The sequence below is a fragment of the Musca autumnalis genome, unplaced genomic scaffold (genome assembly GCF_047663935.1).
Source record: "Musca autumnalis isolate F117 unplaced genomic scaffold, ASM4766393v1 scaffold_3, whole genome shotgun sequence".
Classification (NCBI taxonomy): domain Eukaryota; kingdom Metazoa; phylum Arthropoda; class Insecta; order Diptera; family Muscidae; genus Musca; species Musca autumnalis.
In genome coordinates this window covers 193263198-193278537 of record NW_027411866.1, presented here as the reverse complement: position 1 = coordinate 193278537, position 15340 = coordinate 193263198, and the positions used below count along the sequence as shown (strand labels likewise).

General features: G+C 36.7%; 1 protein-coding gene across 1 annotated transcript; it reads left to right on the top strand.

Annotated features, from left to right (window-relative positions):
* The first annotated feature begins 1439 nt into the window (after positions 1-1439).
* On the top strand, positions 1440-9739 carry LOC141398631 (5,10-methylenetetrahydrofolate reductase). Its single transcript, XM_073976094.1, has 3 exons — positions 1440-2333; positions 8506-8594; positions 9361-9739. Exons 1-3 carry the CDS (start codon positions 1580-1582, stop codon positions 9736-9738), a joined length of 1221 nt encoding a protein of 406 aa, XP_073832195.1. The 5' UTR covers positions 1440-1579; the 3' UTR covers position 9739.
* Positions 9740-15340: the final 5601 nt, after the last annotated feature.

The following is a 15340-nucleotide window of genomic DNA, read 5'->3' as shown; positions in this document are numbered from 1 at the left end:
TGTAAATGACATGAACATTTCTAGGTAAAATATACTTGGAATACATTGCATGCCCCCAAGGGACTTTCTCATTAAATCCTTTAGAGGAAAGGACGACACAACATCGATTTACAGGGAAACAGGCTACCCAACCCTAAGTTTTAAATAGTATTCCTTATCATATCCAGTCATCAATGGTTGAATGATAATGACTATATAACTGAGTTAACAGTATATATCTATTATGTCGAGATTTGGACTGAAAACTTTGAAAAACTTTTTATTTATACATCAATTGCTGTTGTTAAGAACGAAAACGTCAATGAAATAAATAAGAATCTAATGTTCAAAATAGGAAAAAAATATTGATGTCCGGATTATCGAGGTAAGAAAAATATGTGATGTCCGTATTACCGAATCTACAATGTAAAAAAATCTAGTGTCCGGATTACCGCGTTGTCCGTATTAACGAGTGTCCGGATTATCGAGACTATACTACAAAATAAGTCGTTTTCCATAATTTATTTAGTTATCTCTTCTCTTTTTTATCTTGTAATTATTTTAATAACCAATTTTTTTTTTATGTTTTTGCACAAGAATTGCACAGTCCGCCACAAAACATTCGAATTTAAATCAGCTGATCAAACTTGCAAATTCTTACAAGGAAAATTTTGCTTGCAAAAACTTTAAAGTTCTCAGTCACAAAACTCCCCAAAATTCTCTCCAAATTCGCTCTCTTTTACTTTAAAAGTTTGTTATCGAACAGCATTTTGTAAAAGTTTGTACAAATTTGTAAAATATTAATGACTCTGGATGGGAACCCACATGGCATGAGAAAAACGCGTCGACCAAAGATGTTCTAGAGAACTGTACTGAAGAACTTGTCCAATATAAATAAATCTTGGGACTACATTAAAACAATTGTACATAATACCCCATTATAAAAATGTATTATTGATGGTCTACGATCCCCCGAGGAAACAAAACCGTAAAGGAAACAAAATCGTAGAATTGCCCATTGAATTACTACTTGACTTCATTTATAAAGGAAAATTGAATTCTATGGATACAAATTTTGCTCAACTATTAACATAGACTTCTTCTATGTCCGAAGTGACGAATATAGATGCTACCATCTATGTACCATGTATGCATATCGAAGTATTTCTACGCCTGAGAGGATTTCCACTGGCGAAAAATGTCATCTCCTGTGTGCTAATAACGGGATACGAGAATGAAAAAATCTAAATTATTGACAACTGGATTTCCGGTGGTTTAAAAGTGTAGAAAAATGCTACGAATGGATTCTTTGGGATTCCCCTATGCCTAAAATAAATGTTATTAAAATAGCACAGACTCGAATACGGAAGTTCGAAATGGGATTTCTTTTGCAAAAGTGTTAAAACACCATGACTCGCAGATTTTTCTTTTATACGCTAAAGAGGAAAACTATTAGAAACGTTGTAAAATTGCATACAACAGTAGTTGAACTGGTCATTGAAAAAAATTCCCGCCAAAACCAGCAATTCGGCTACGACTTCGCGTGGTATTTATTTGCAATTTAATTGAAGCAAAAATTAACAAAAAGCTTAGTATCGATATGAGCTTTGCAGCAAGCAAACGTGTAGGCATTCTGATTATACCGGTTTGCGTATTCAGTACATTGTGTGCAGGCAATCTGGTTGGAAGTCATCGAGCCATACGGTCAGCTGATTCTATCACGTATGTAAACAAAACACGCCAGCAGGGTGATCCACAACAAATACAAAACCAAAATATGGATAACACAAGGAATAAGATCATTATTTCAACGCCATCCCCGGGAATGGAGGATTCCACTGCAGCCCAGGGTGCACATGTGGTGCCTCCTTCAAAAAGCGATAGCAAACATTACGAGATAAATATAAAATTTAGTCAACTGCAAAAACCACTGCCACCAGCAACTACTGATCAAAGACTGCTTAGAAATGTGATTAATGAGAAAGTTCAAAACAAAGAATTCTTTTATGGACTTGAAATTTTGGCAAAGACTTATAATCCCCATCATTTGTTGGACTACAATGCATTGGGACCAATTCTACCGATGTTTACATCTATTGTTTGGCTGGGTATGGACTACTGTAACGTAGATAATCTCAATGACGTCGAAGCCATACGGCTGGCCCACAAGCTAAACAAACATGTCACAGTAATGCCACATTTGTCGTGCTATTGTTTGACAGAAAAAAGACTGAGAGAATTCTTAAATATGAATTTTCCAAACGTACTCTCTATACGAGGAGATTTTTTTGATAAGGATCAACAATATCAACATTCGTCGGAATTGGTGGAGGCAATTCGAAGAATTCGGGGTGGTAAGTTGAAATTAAATAAATAATGAAACTGACCATTATCACTGCGTGTAAACAAAATAGTTTGTAGTATCTGATAAGAGTTTACAATGGGGGTTTTTTTATAGCACAATTAAACGTATTTATAAAGACGAGGTGATTTTTTTTTTGATAAGGATCAATTCATCGGAATTAGTGGAGGCAATTTGAACAATTCGGGGTGGTAAGTTGAAACTAAACAAATAATGAAACTGACAATTATCATTGCGTGTAAACAATATAGTTTGTAGTATCTGATAAGAGTTTACAATGGGGACTTTTTATAGTAGAGTTAAACGTATTTATAAAGACTACTGGTTATAGCAAACTATTGACACTGGCACACTAAAGCCACCGAAAAGACAACGTCATTATTTTTGAACCATGTAAAACTTTTTAAAAGTGGTATAGCAATATGTTCAAGTCGCCGCATATTGATTCAGTTTTCGAGTTTTCAAGTCAAAACAGTTTTTATAATCACCAACCTCTAAAAAATGTATATGATTCAATAGTAAAACTAAGATTGGCAAAAAATAAAAAGAATAAATTCTTACATTAGAAAGCAAAGTTTTTATACCGTAAGCCTTTAGGCTAACAAGAGTATATGACAAATATCAATTTTCGTTTGCAATTCCATTTAACAAAAATTAAAAAAAAAAATTTTCCAAGCAGGGTTTCAAATCTGTTCCCGTTCACAATTGAATGCTGTGCTCATAAATATATATATTTTAAATATATATAAGAAAATTAAAGAAAACGGTTTTCCGACTTCCAAATGTCAGAATCGATTTTAGGGGATACATCAATGTATCAATACGAGGGCGGTTCGGAAACTTCTTAGCCTATCAATGAAAGAGAATAGTTAGTTTTTCAAAAATATGTTTATCTCCTGAAATATCAATGCACTTAGTCCAACGCTTTTCTAGCAATTCTTTCCCTTGATTAAACTAGTTTTCCTCAACGTCTTCAAAATAGTGGTTTACAACTGTAATTGCATCTTCATTTGAGGTAAAACGCTTGCCAGCAAGGAATTTTTTTAGATTTGGGAACAAGTTAAAGTCACTGGGAGCTAAATCAGGAGAATAAGGTGGGTGGTCAAGCAACTCGTACTTTAATTCATTGATTTTAGCCATTGTTGAAACACTCTTGTGCGCTAGTGCGTTGTCTTGATGAAAAATTATTTTTTTGTGTTGTAAGCCATGGCGTTTTTTCCAATTTGTACATTTAATTGATCCAAAAGGTTGCAAAAGTACTCTGAATATATTGTTTTACCCTTTTCCAGATAGTCAATCAATAAAATACCTTTGAAGTCCCAAAAAAACCGTTGCCATAACCTTACCAGCCGATTGAATTGTTTTTGCCTTCTTTGGGGCACTTCCTCCAGCTTCAGTCCATTGTTTGGATTGTTCTTTTGTCTCTGGAGTATAGTGGTGGATCCATGTCTCATCAACAGTTATGAAACGACGCTTAAAATCCATTTTATTTCGCTTAAAACGATCTAAAAAAGCTTGAGAAATGTTCATTCTTATGCGTTTTTGATTAGGAGAACTTTCACCTAACACATTCACCATATCATTATGAATTTCATGTCCCGATAAACATTTTTTATGTAAATATTTATTGACAGCACGCATTTCTAATTTTTCCATTGTAAACAAGTGAGCAAAGGCTATAGTCGGGACGGGGCCGACCATGTGATACCCTACACCACTACCTCTGCGCATAAGGTTTTCACTGGTAAACATTTCTTTTAGGGAATATAATCCCACAACCACCAAAAATAATATTCCTCTTTCTCTCTGGGACCCCCATAAGCAACCAAACTTTCGTGACCATCCGACCAAAATTACGACCTGTAGCTTGGTTGCAAAAAATGGATGAATTGGATGCATTACCGACTATTGTGGTATCTCCCTTGTTTGACCACCTTCGCCAACCTGCTTTACGCCAATGTAAAGGTAATATTTTTTTCTTCCATTGACAGGTTTTGCCGTTGAAATACCCCTACTAAAAGCCAATATATTCACAAAGAATAAAACTTTGAATTTGTCTCCAAATGAGTGTTTGCCCATTCCGACCCCTGAATATTATCCGACCATCATCAAAATCAATAGGCTTCTTTCCCTTTGGGACCCCCATTAACCCCCAAAATTTCATGACGATCCGATCAAAATTGCGACCTGGGATGCATTATCGACTATTGCCATATCTCTGCTATTTGACCACCTACGACAACCTACTTTACATCGTTGTAAAGGTGATATTTTCTACTTTCCTGGCCAGGTTTTGCTCTTGATATGCCTCTTAAAGAAACAGGGATATTGGCTTTGAAATAAAATGTTGACTTTTCTCCAAATAAGTGTTTGCCCATTCCGACCCCTAAATATTATCCGACCATCACCAAAATCAATAGGCTTCTTCATCTGTGAGACCCCCATTAACCCTCAAATAGAAAAATAGAAAAATCTGATGTATTACCGACCATTGCGATATCTCCGTTATTTGGTTACCTACGCCGACCTAGTTTGCATCATTGTAAAGACGGGATCTTCTACTTTCATAGTCAGGCTTTGCTTTTGGAAAATTTTCAACCAAAGCTGTGATATTCGTCAATATAATTAAAATCGCTAAAATTAAAATTGGGGTTTTATTTGCTACTATTGTGATTCTTCGTTGTTTGATTACCTACGAGCACCTACTTTACATCATTCGAAAGGTAATATTTTCTGCTTTCATTGTCAGGTTTTGCTTTTGGTATACCCCATATAGAAGCTGAGATATTCGCTTTGGAAAAAAACGTTGTCTTTTTATCCACCTAAGTTTTTTGCCCTTTCCGACCCCTAAATATCATCCGACCATCATCAAAATCAAAATCAATAGGCTTCTTCCCCTCCGGGATCCCCATCAACATCCAAAATTTCGTGACGATCCGATCAAAATTGCGACCTGTAGCGTGATTACAAGGTTTAGATGGACAGACGGACGGACGGACGGACTGACGGACGGACACACATAGCCAGATCGACTCAGCTAGTCGAGACATTAATTTTGGTATATACAAGTATGGGTCTACGACCATTATTTCGATGCGTTACAAACTTTTTGGCCAAAACCAACTTATAATACCCTCCCCACATAGTGGTGTAGGGTATAAAAATTGCGGATGAGTCTTTTTTGGACACCTGTTTCTATATGAAGGAGTTGCCAGATCGTAACAAAATTTAACATGTGTTCATAACAGAGATGGAAGTTTCCAAAACTCTTAACTTTTTTCTGTTTATACCGCGCTTTTTGTGCTGGGCTAAGAAGTTTCCGAACTGCCTATCATTTGAGCACAGGTCTGACCAGAAATGAGGTAAAAACAGAAAAAAATTTGTTGGTTTCAACACATTTTTACCTATGTGAATATGAAGTTTATGGGCAACTAGGATCGTTTTGAACATTTTACAGCAGAAAGCGCGCGGCTGATATTGCGAGAATATACTGGCAGTTAGCAGCACCAGATTTCAACATCTCGACATCCATAAGGGCACCTGGCTGTCTCCAGATCAGAAAACAAGAAATCAAATTGATCACGTGGTGATAGATGGAAGACATTCATCGAGCGTGTTGGATGTGCGTTCGTTCCGAAGAGCAAACATAGACTCCGACCACTACCTTGTTGCAGCAAAAGTACGTACCCGGTTAAACGTAGCAAACAAAGTACGAACAGACACAACACGAAAGTTAGACATCGGTAAGCTGCAATCACAACTTATAGCCACAGCATATTCCACTCAACTAGCCCAATTACTTAATCAAAGCAATCTTCATTCCGATAACATATCAGCGCAATGGCAAAGTATTGCTCACTCCATGCAAACAGCCGCAAAATCCATACATGGATACTAGAGACCTCCACCAAGGAATCCATGGTATGATCAGTAGTGTCGAACTGCTATCGAAGAGAAAAATGCGGCTTATAGGGCTACCTTACAATCCATAGCAACGCGTAGCGCACATGAGAGATATCGGGAGAAAAGGAGAGAGGAGAAACGTCTTTTCCGCAGGAAAAATAGAGAGATCGAAAAGCGGGAGTGTGCTAAAACCGAGATGTACAGGAACCAGAATGAAGTCCGAAAATTCTACCAAAGAGTCAAGCATCAAACTGATGGCTTTGGTACAGGCACATTCTCCTGTAGAGACCAGCAAGGTAATTTGGTAACAGGATATGGAAATAAAATTTTTCAAAACTGTTGGTATCCAATAGCAGCGAAGACGACGAAGATACCACAGACCCACAGATCCCAGAAGATGGTATTGAATGTATACCGCCCAGCCAAGATGAGGTAAAGACAGTAATAATACGGCTGAAAAATAATAAGGCAGCAGGATCCGATGGCTTACCAGCCGAGCTGTTCAAAACCGCAGGCGACACGCTGATAAGGTGTATTCATCAGCTAGTTAGCACAATGTGGCAGGAAGAACGAGTACCCGACGATTGGAACCTGAGTATTCTGTGCCCCGTCCACAAGAAGGGAGATAAGACTGTATGCTCTAACTATAGGGGCATAAGTCTAGTCCCTATTGCCTATAAGATAGTGTCAGGGATATTGTGCGAACGGCTAAATCCTATGGTCAATGAGATAATTGGACCATACCAATGCGGCTTTAGACATGGCAAGTCCACCATTAACCAGATGTTTACCCTGCGGCAGATCATGGAGAAGACCCAAGAGATCGACACCTACCACCTTTTTGTCGATTATAAAGCAGCCTTCGACCGTCCGCTGAGTTCAAAGGTATTCCAAGCCATGTCTGACTTTGGTATCCCCGCAAAGCTCATCCGGCTTTGTAAAATGACTTTAACTGACACGAAGTCCTCAGTTAAAATAGGAAAGAACATCTCCGAAGAGTTTTGTACCAAAGGAGATTTCAGACAAGGAGACAGTCTTTCGTGTGATCTCTTCAACATCCTGCTGGAAAAGGTTATACGAGAGGCAAACGTCAAAAAAAGTAACACAATCTACACCAATAGCCACATATTACTTGCTTATGCTGATGATATAGACATCATGGGACGATCAGTAAAAGAAGTAACTCCTTCGAAAGTCGAAGGAGATTCTCCTAAAGTGGGTCTGGCGGTAAACGGTGAGAAGACCAAGTTAATGGTGTCGACGCGCAATGCGTCCATTGAGCTCGGACCAACTGTGGAAGTTGGTTCCTATAATTTTGATGCAGTAAAAGATTTCGTCTACCTCGGCACCTCCATAAACACAACAAACGACATCAGTTGTGAAATAAAAAGAAGAATTGTATTGGCCAACAGATGATACCTTGGTTTAAGTAAGCAGTTTAAAAACAAAGCCACATCTCGTCAATCAAAAATAACGCTCTACAAAACACTGATACTACCCGTGCTAATGCATGGCTCCGAGGCCTGGGTACTTGCGCAAGCTGACATGGCAGTGCTTGGTGTGTTTGAGAGAAAAATTCTTCGAAAGATCTACGGACCGATCTGCGTTCACGGTGAATATCGACGTCGTATGAACCACGAGCTATATCAGCTATACAAAGACATGAATATAGTTAAACATATCGAGATGCAACGATTGCGTTGGCTAGGCCATATCATAAGAATGAGCGATGATGAACTCGCTAAAAAGGCGTATGAATACATGCCATATGGCGGTGCACGCAGAATCGGCAGGCCTAAGCTTCGATGGAGCATACAAGTGGATGAAGAAATGAAAAGGCGCGGTATTCCAAAAAGCGAAGCGAAAAACAGAGAGGATTGGATATCTTTTCTTAGTTCGGTCTATGGAACAAATGTTCTGTAATGGGCCAGCTAAGTAAGTAAGTAATTGGCTCGGAATTAATGTTAATGCCGTAAAAATCTGAACAAAGATATTTTGCTTTTGCATTTTGCAAATGCAATGAAATCATATTCAGCACATCACATTGTCTTACGTATTTTTATCAACAAAAAATCCAAACCAGTAACATAAATAAAAGAAAGTGCTCAGTGTAGTACATTTTTACTGTCTGGATTATCGAGAGTATACTGTATATAGCATTTTAAAAATTTCAGTATTCACTATTTCTATATTAAATATTGTTTATTTGCTTGTTAATTATAAATAAACATTATTTTCTCATCATTGTTTTATTTTTATAGATTCCATAAGCATTGGAGTAGCTGGCTACCCAGAGGGTCATCCTGAATCTAAATCAATAGATGAAGACATTAGGAACTTGGAGAAGAAGGTAAGAATGAGAGTAACTTTGTAAAGGTCAAAAATATGCCTTATCAGTATAGACTCCGCATGTGTTAGTGATATTTTTATCATTATTGCATTTGTACGCCTATTCATCTGACATGCAACAGATTGATCTCGAGATAGACGCTCTATGCCGCTTATATGCCAATCCCTTGGTTTTTGATTGAGAAAATACTCTTACTATATTCCTAACAAATCCCTGACGTTATATAATTCTAACATTTATCATTAAATTTTTATCGCATATTTAAATTTTTCAACAAAAGTCGAAAATTACAAAAAAGTCGATTTGTTTTGAATAGCTGGGGTTTTAGGCCAATTGTTTGGAAATGCATAGTTCAAATGAAGCTTTGTAAGCGCAAAAAATCCCACAAAAATATTCGAAAAAACCAGAGTTTTACGCAATTTTTTGTGGCGTTTAAACGACCAGTGGCTTTATGTGGGTTAAAGACATAATTCTTTTACAACCAGCCGACAGCTTTTAACAGCTGGCCATAAACTAATATTTCCCCGTACTATTTTTCTGGAATATTACCACAATTTTATCAGAAAAATCTATAGAAAATATTTTAAAGTCCAAATAATATCACACTTGTCTGTTAACATAAAAACAATAACAACACATTTCCGTCTAGTACAAAAAATCCCCCCACATTACTGTCCATTACATAATTTTGTCAACGTTTAATTGATTTTAATAATTAATTAAATAATTTGAATACACGCTTTGTTTTTGCATACTCTCATTTCAGGTTATAGCTGGTGCCGATTTTATTATAACACAAATTTGTTTCTCATCCCGACCTATTATTGACTTCATTAAAAGTTGCCGTTCCAGAGAAATAAAAATCCCCATTTTAGTGGGAATATTTGTACCAGATAATTTACGAATGTTAGAGGCCATATTGCGTGTTACAAAAATCAAAATGCCACCGGAAGATTTAGAGGAATATAGAAGACAACATGCTCTAGGAAATGCACAGTTTACAGATTATTCGGTTCAAAAAGCAGTTGAAATGATTGATGCCATTTTAAGCAGCGATGAAGTTGAAGTTTATGGATTGCAATTTTTCTCAATGAATAAATTTGGAAATATACCATTGGTATTGGAAAAGATTAAGAAAAAATAAATTTTGTGAAAAATCTGAATATTTTGCTTTAAAGAAAAGAACAGGATTTAAACGATTATAGATTTTGGTAAATAACTTTATTATTTCTAAGGTAGTGCAGCTTAATCGCAATTTTATTGTTATACCCTCAGCCTTTAGGCTAAAGAGGGTATTTACACTTTGATACGACCAAAAATGTGCCTCATCGAAATAATGGTTTTAGACCCCAAGTATGTTTGTACGATATCCGTTTCAGACAATTTTGAGTAGATCTAGCAATGTCCGTCTGTCTGGCTGGTGCGCACGATAACTCTCGAACGGATCAATCGATTCGGTTCAAGTTTTGGGTATCGAAATATTTTGTCCAGATTCGATTTAAGTTCGAAGATGGGCCATATAGGTCCACTCCTTCAGGTACCTCCCCCACAAATGTTCAAAAATTGTCGCAAAACTTGTGCGCACGATAAATGTTGTAGGGAATAATAATAATAACCGATTTGGTCCATACTTTGCACATCGTGTAATTTCTACCAAACTTAGATGAGGTTCCAATATGGACTCAATCGGTGCACTCCTTCGGGTACCTCCCACACAAAATTTCGGAAAAGTTCGGTTTAGGACCTGGTCTCGAATCTCTTTGATTTTTGTTTATGCAAGTTGTATTCGCTGTCCTTTATACGACGCTGTAAGTTTCATTAAGGGCAAGTCCACACTTCCTGAGAAAATAGCCTGAACGTTACAAAAAACCCTATGATACCGTGTGTAGTGGTTGGAGCGCAAGATAACTCTCGAACGGATCTGCCGATTCGGTCCAAAATTTGGTTTTCGTAATATTTTGTCCAAACTTAGTTCAAGTTCAAAGATGGATTATATCGGTCCACTCCTTCCGGTACCTTCCCCACAAAAGTTCGAAGATGTTCGGAAAATTTGTGCGAACGATAACTCTTGAAAGAAGTAAACGATTTGGTCCATACTTTGCACATTATGAAATTTCTACCAGACTTAGATGAGGTTCCAATATGGACTCAATCGGAAAACTCGGAAAAGTTCAGTTTAGGACCTGCTCTCGAATCGCCTTGGTTTTTGTTGTAACATCTTGTATTCACTGTCCCCTATACGAAGGTACAAGTTTCCTCAGGGGCAAGTTCCTGAAAAAATAGTTGAAATTTGAAAAACAAACCCTATGACACCATATTCTTGGTTGAAAGCGCAAGATAATTCTCGAACGGAAATTCCAATACCGGCCAAAATTTGGCCTTCGTAATATTGTGTCCAAACTTAGTTTAAGTTCGTACATAAGCCATATCGGTCCACTCCTTCAGGTACCTACCCCACAAACTTTCAAAAATATTCGGAAAAATTGTGCGCACGATAACTCTTGATGGGAGTGATCGATTTGGTCCATACTTTACACATTCTCATAATATCTACCAGATATAGATAAGGTTCGAATATGCACTATATTTGTCCACTCGATCCCGTACCTCCTACACAAAATTTTGGATAAGTTTACTTTAAGACCTGCTATTGAATCACTTTGATTTTTGTTGAAGCAAGTTACATTCACTGCCACAATTACGATGGTAAAAGTTGTTTCAGGGGCAAGTCCATACTTCTTGAGAAAACAGCCCGAAGGGTGTAAAAACCCCCTATGGCACCCCCATGGTCTATGACGGTCCATTCCTTTAAGTACCTTTTCAGCAATATTTTTGAACTTAATCCTAATCAACATTTTTGTCGGTTCATACGACCAACATTTTGAAACCCCCTAAATACATAAGTTTTTTGTGAAAAAAGTGTTTTAATTTTTACAGGCTGAGGGTATATCTCTGTCGGCAAAGCCGACTGATACTTTTTAACTTGTTTTTATTTAATTTTAAAAACAAAAATTTTTTAAAATGGGAGGTAGTTAAAATTGGTTTACCTTAGGGAAAGGCAGAGAAGACTATACATTCGGTCAACTAGACCCAGTAAAATTACTTTTATGATATTTCGAAAAATTTTCTAGATTTGTTTGGTATTTAAAGACTGGTCTCAAATGTGGTGTAAATTACACGAAGGAAACATTTACATAGTCTCAAAGTTTTGAAGATAATACAAGAGAGGTATTGTGGTACAGCAACAACAAAACCAAACACAATAATGCCGTATATAAAATATATTGATATTGTATCACGAGTTTGCTTTAAAAGCTGTACCGTACTGTGGGGCTATACCAAATTATTGACATATACCAAACATTTTCAGTAACCAAACTTCTTCATAAATAACTCGAAATACTAAATTACGTTAAACTAAGTTTGAAAGAATTTTTTGAAAAAGTTTTAGAGTTATCTTGCACAATAGCCATTTTAATATGTCCAGCAAGATTTTTGAGCTTGGGACGTTATCTTAGGAAGTATTAACTTACTCCAGGAAAAATGTACCGTTCTAACTGAGGCCGCTAGTACAACCTACTGAAAAAAGAATCAAAACGATGTGAGAGGAGCTCTTAAACTTCATTTTATCCGAATTTTGGGAGGTACCCGAAGGTGTGGACCGATATAGACCATATTCCAACCTGATACACGATTGGATGAAATAATATGATGTGCAATGCCTGCACCAATCAGAAATTCCCTGCGAGAATTATCCTGCAGATTTGCCATTTTGGTCAGGGTTTCTTGGAGCTTTTAGACCAATATCTCAGGAAATATGGACTTGCGCAAGAAAAAACTGTACCGTCGTAAAGGGAGCCGCAAGGACAACTTACCGAAACAAATTTCAAAACGATCCGAGAAGAGGACTTAAACTTCACTTTATCCGAATTTTGTGTGGTAGATACCCGAAGGAGTGGACCACTATAGTCCATATTCGAGCCCGATATATACCTGGAAGGAATAATACGATGTGCAAAGTTTGGACCAAATCGATTGCACCCTTCGATAGTTATCGTTCACACCAATTTACAGATAATTTTTGAACTTTTGTGGACCAATATGGGCCATCTTCGAACTTAAACTAAGTTTGGAAAAAAATGGTATGATACCCTAAATTTGGTTCAAATCGGTTAATCCGTTCGAGAGTTATCGTACACACCAGCCAGCCAGGCAGACAGACGGACGGACGGACATGGCTAAATCAACTCCAAATTGTCTGAAAGGAATTTCGTCCAAACATACTTGGGGTCTAAAACCGTTATTTCGATGAGGCACATTTTTGGTCGTATCAAAGTGTATATACACTTTCTATCCTAAAGGCTGAGGGTATAAAAATGCGATGTTTGAGATTGCATAGTGTCACAAGATTTATACCAGAATAATTTTGTGTAGTTGTGTGTCTTTTTTGAAAGCACCACACATCATAGACAACAACCAAACATGTATGGTGAATATACCATCATACCATGTTAAGCTTTATGTCACATCTCACCACTTCATGTGTTGACAGCAGTGCAGTTTTTCTGCAAATAACAGTTTTTCTATGCGATTTTCTCTATTAACGGTAATGAACAACTCCTAATCTTATGAAATTAGCATGAATGACAAATAAAACATGGAAAAAGTAATAATTACCGTTCAGCCTGTGACTGTACTACAAAAAATATCAAAATTTACTACGAACAGATCCCTACTTCAAAAAATAAATATAATTTTCGTAGGTGACAAAAAAGTTTTTGCTATTTTCACCGTTAATTTTTAGAAGTTTGTGGGGTAGGTATCATAAACAGTGCGCCGTTCTTATATTTCAAGAGTTCCGCTAGGTCAGGGTTTGTAACATTCGGTATGGAGAAAATTATAGTTTTGTAGCAAATACTATTTTTGTCATTTTTGTCACCGAAGGATTTTGTAGAGATTTAGACCATTATATTAGGAAACATTATAGCGAGGTGAACAGGACCACAAGGAGTACTTTGGGTAAACATTTCAAAAGATACTCGAACAGCCCAAAACTGCGCTAAGCAAAATTGTTGAACTTTTGTGAGGAGGTACTGGTGCTTTCCGATATACTTTTGGAAGAAATTTTGCGATGTGCAAAGTTTCGGCAAAGTCGGAAGTTGGTACGTTATCGTGCTAATCGGTAAAAGGTAGGTGCCAGCCGGGGAAGTATTGACTTTCCCCCAAAGAAAATTTATTACTTCCAGATATAGATCAGCTTCTAATATGAACTATTTAGACCACTCCTACACTACTTCAGGTAGCTCCTACAGGTACAGTCTGTCGCAAAAGTTTGTATGCAGCAGTGAAATCAAAATGTATTAGGGATTAAAAGCACTATAACTTATTGGAAACAACAAACTATTAGTAATATTTGATAGACACGAAGGTAGTCTTCGGTGATAAATATGAAAAGTGCGCAATATTTGCATGCATTAGAAAATATAGGGTTCGAATCACAAAGGTCAAAATTTACATAGCAAAAGTTAGTATGCACCAGAGAACCCTTGTGGGACTGGGACTGAGAACCCTTGTGGGACTGAGTAAATTTTTTTTTGATATTTTTGTACAAAATATAACTAAATCTGTATTGAGGATATTCAAAAAGGTTATTAATTAGTTTTAATGGCAGTTATAGTAAAACCCAGCATAATTGGCCTTCTATGAATACAATTACTGTAGCGATAAAATTCCGGGTATGTCCAATTAAAATTAAAATTTTTAAATAGCTAACATATCCTATAGTATAACGTGTGTAAGTCTATTCTGATGGAGGAAATTACCTTAAAGCTGTAAACCTTACGGTTGTCATCTGCTGCGGTAAAATCGTGGTATCTAGTACTGGATACAGATTGGAAAATAGCTGAACTATTTGTATCTGTTACTATATTACCTTGTCCGTCTCTAGCACTAATACTTCCTTTTTATGTGCTTTTTACTCTCATTTCCGGCGGAGAATACGTTTTTCTCCTTCCATTTACTCCCTCTCCCATGTGTGACGCATTGTTACCAGGGCTGCCAGATGATTTTTATGAAAAACCGTCAAATCTGTTTTATAAAATCGTCAACAATTACAATATACAAATTTAGATACATCTAAATATATTTATACCCCAGGGACGTACGCAGGATTTCATTTCGGGGGGTGGGGGCCCAACTTGACCAAAAATCATAAAAATTGAAAATGGTGTGTAGCGTTAATTAAAGCTTTTTTAAGATTTTGCTGTTGATTTTATATGAAATATTGAAACAAAGTATATAAATTCACTGAGTATTAAATATAAGTCCTCGGATATTTAGAATTGAAATTGAAATCACGTTTGGTATAGTCGCCATATAAAAGTTTTCCGTATTTTTGACCTATATGATTAAAAAATATAGGTCCACGTTTTGGCATATCCCAGAATTTTAAAAGTACAGAGAATTGCCATTATTTCTGCTATCGCAAGATTTTCAGTATGTCAAAGCTCTTAATATAATTTTTAAAATATCAGCTGTAATACAGATTTTGCGATTCCTTTTTGTTAAAGAGCCTCCATGCAGAAAGTGGTTAAAATATATCCACGTTTTAATCCAATCCCTACTTAACTATGTTCACGAGTAGGACGAATTGAGTTATACTGGAGTTATAGGGTATAGGGGTATAGTTCGACCCGAACATAACGCCTCATTTTTAATTACATATCGAGATACCCATACAACTTCAT

Excerpts from the sequence above, each read along its gene's own strand:
- LOC141398631 (XM_073976094.1), top strand. The coding sequence starts at position 1,580 with ATGAGCTTTGCAGCAAGCAAACGTGTAGGCATTCTGATTATACCGGTT. Across the intron at positions 2,334-8,505 it reads AATTCGAAGAATTCGGGGTG|ATTCCATAAGCATTGGAGTA; the intron begins GTAAGTTGAAAT and ends TTATTTTTATAG. Across the intron at positions 8,595-9,360 it reads TTAGGAACTTGGAGAAGAAG|GTTATAGCTGGTGCCGATTT; the intron begins GTAAGAATGAGA and ends CTCTCATTTCAG.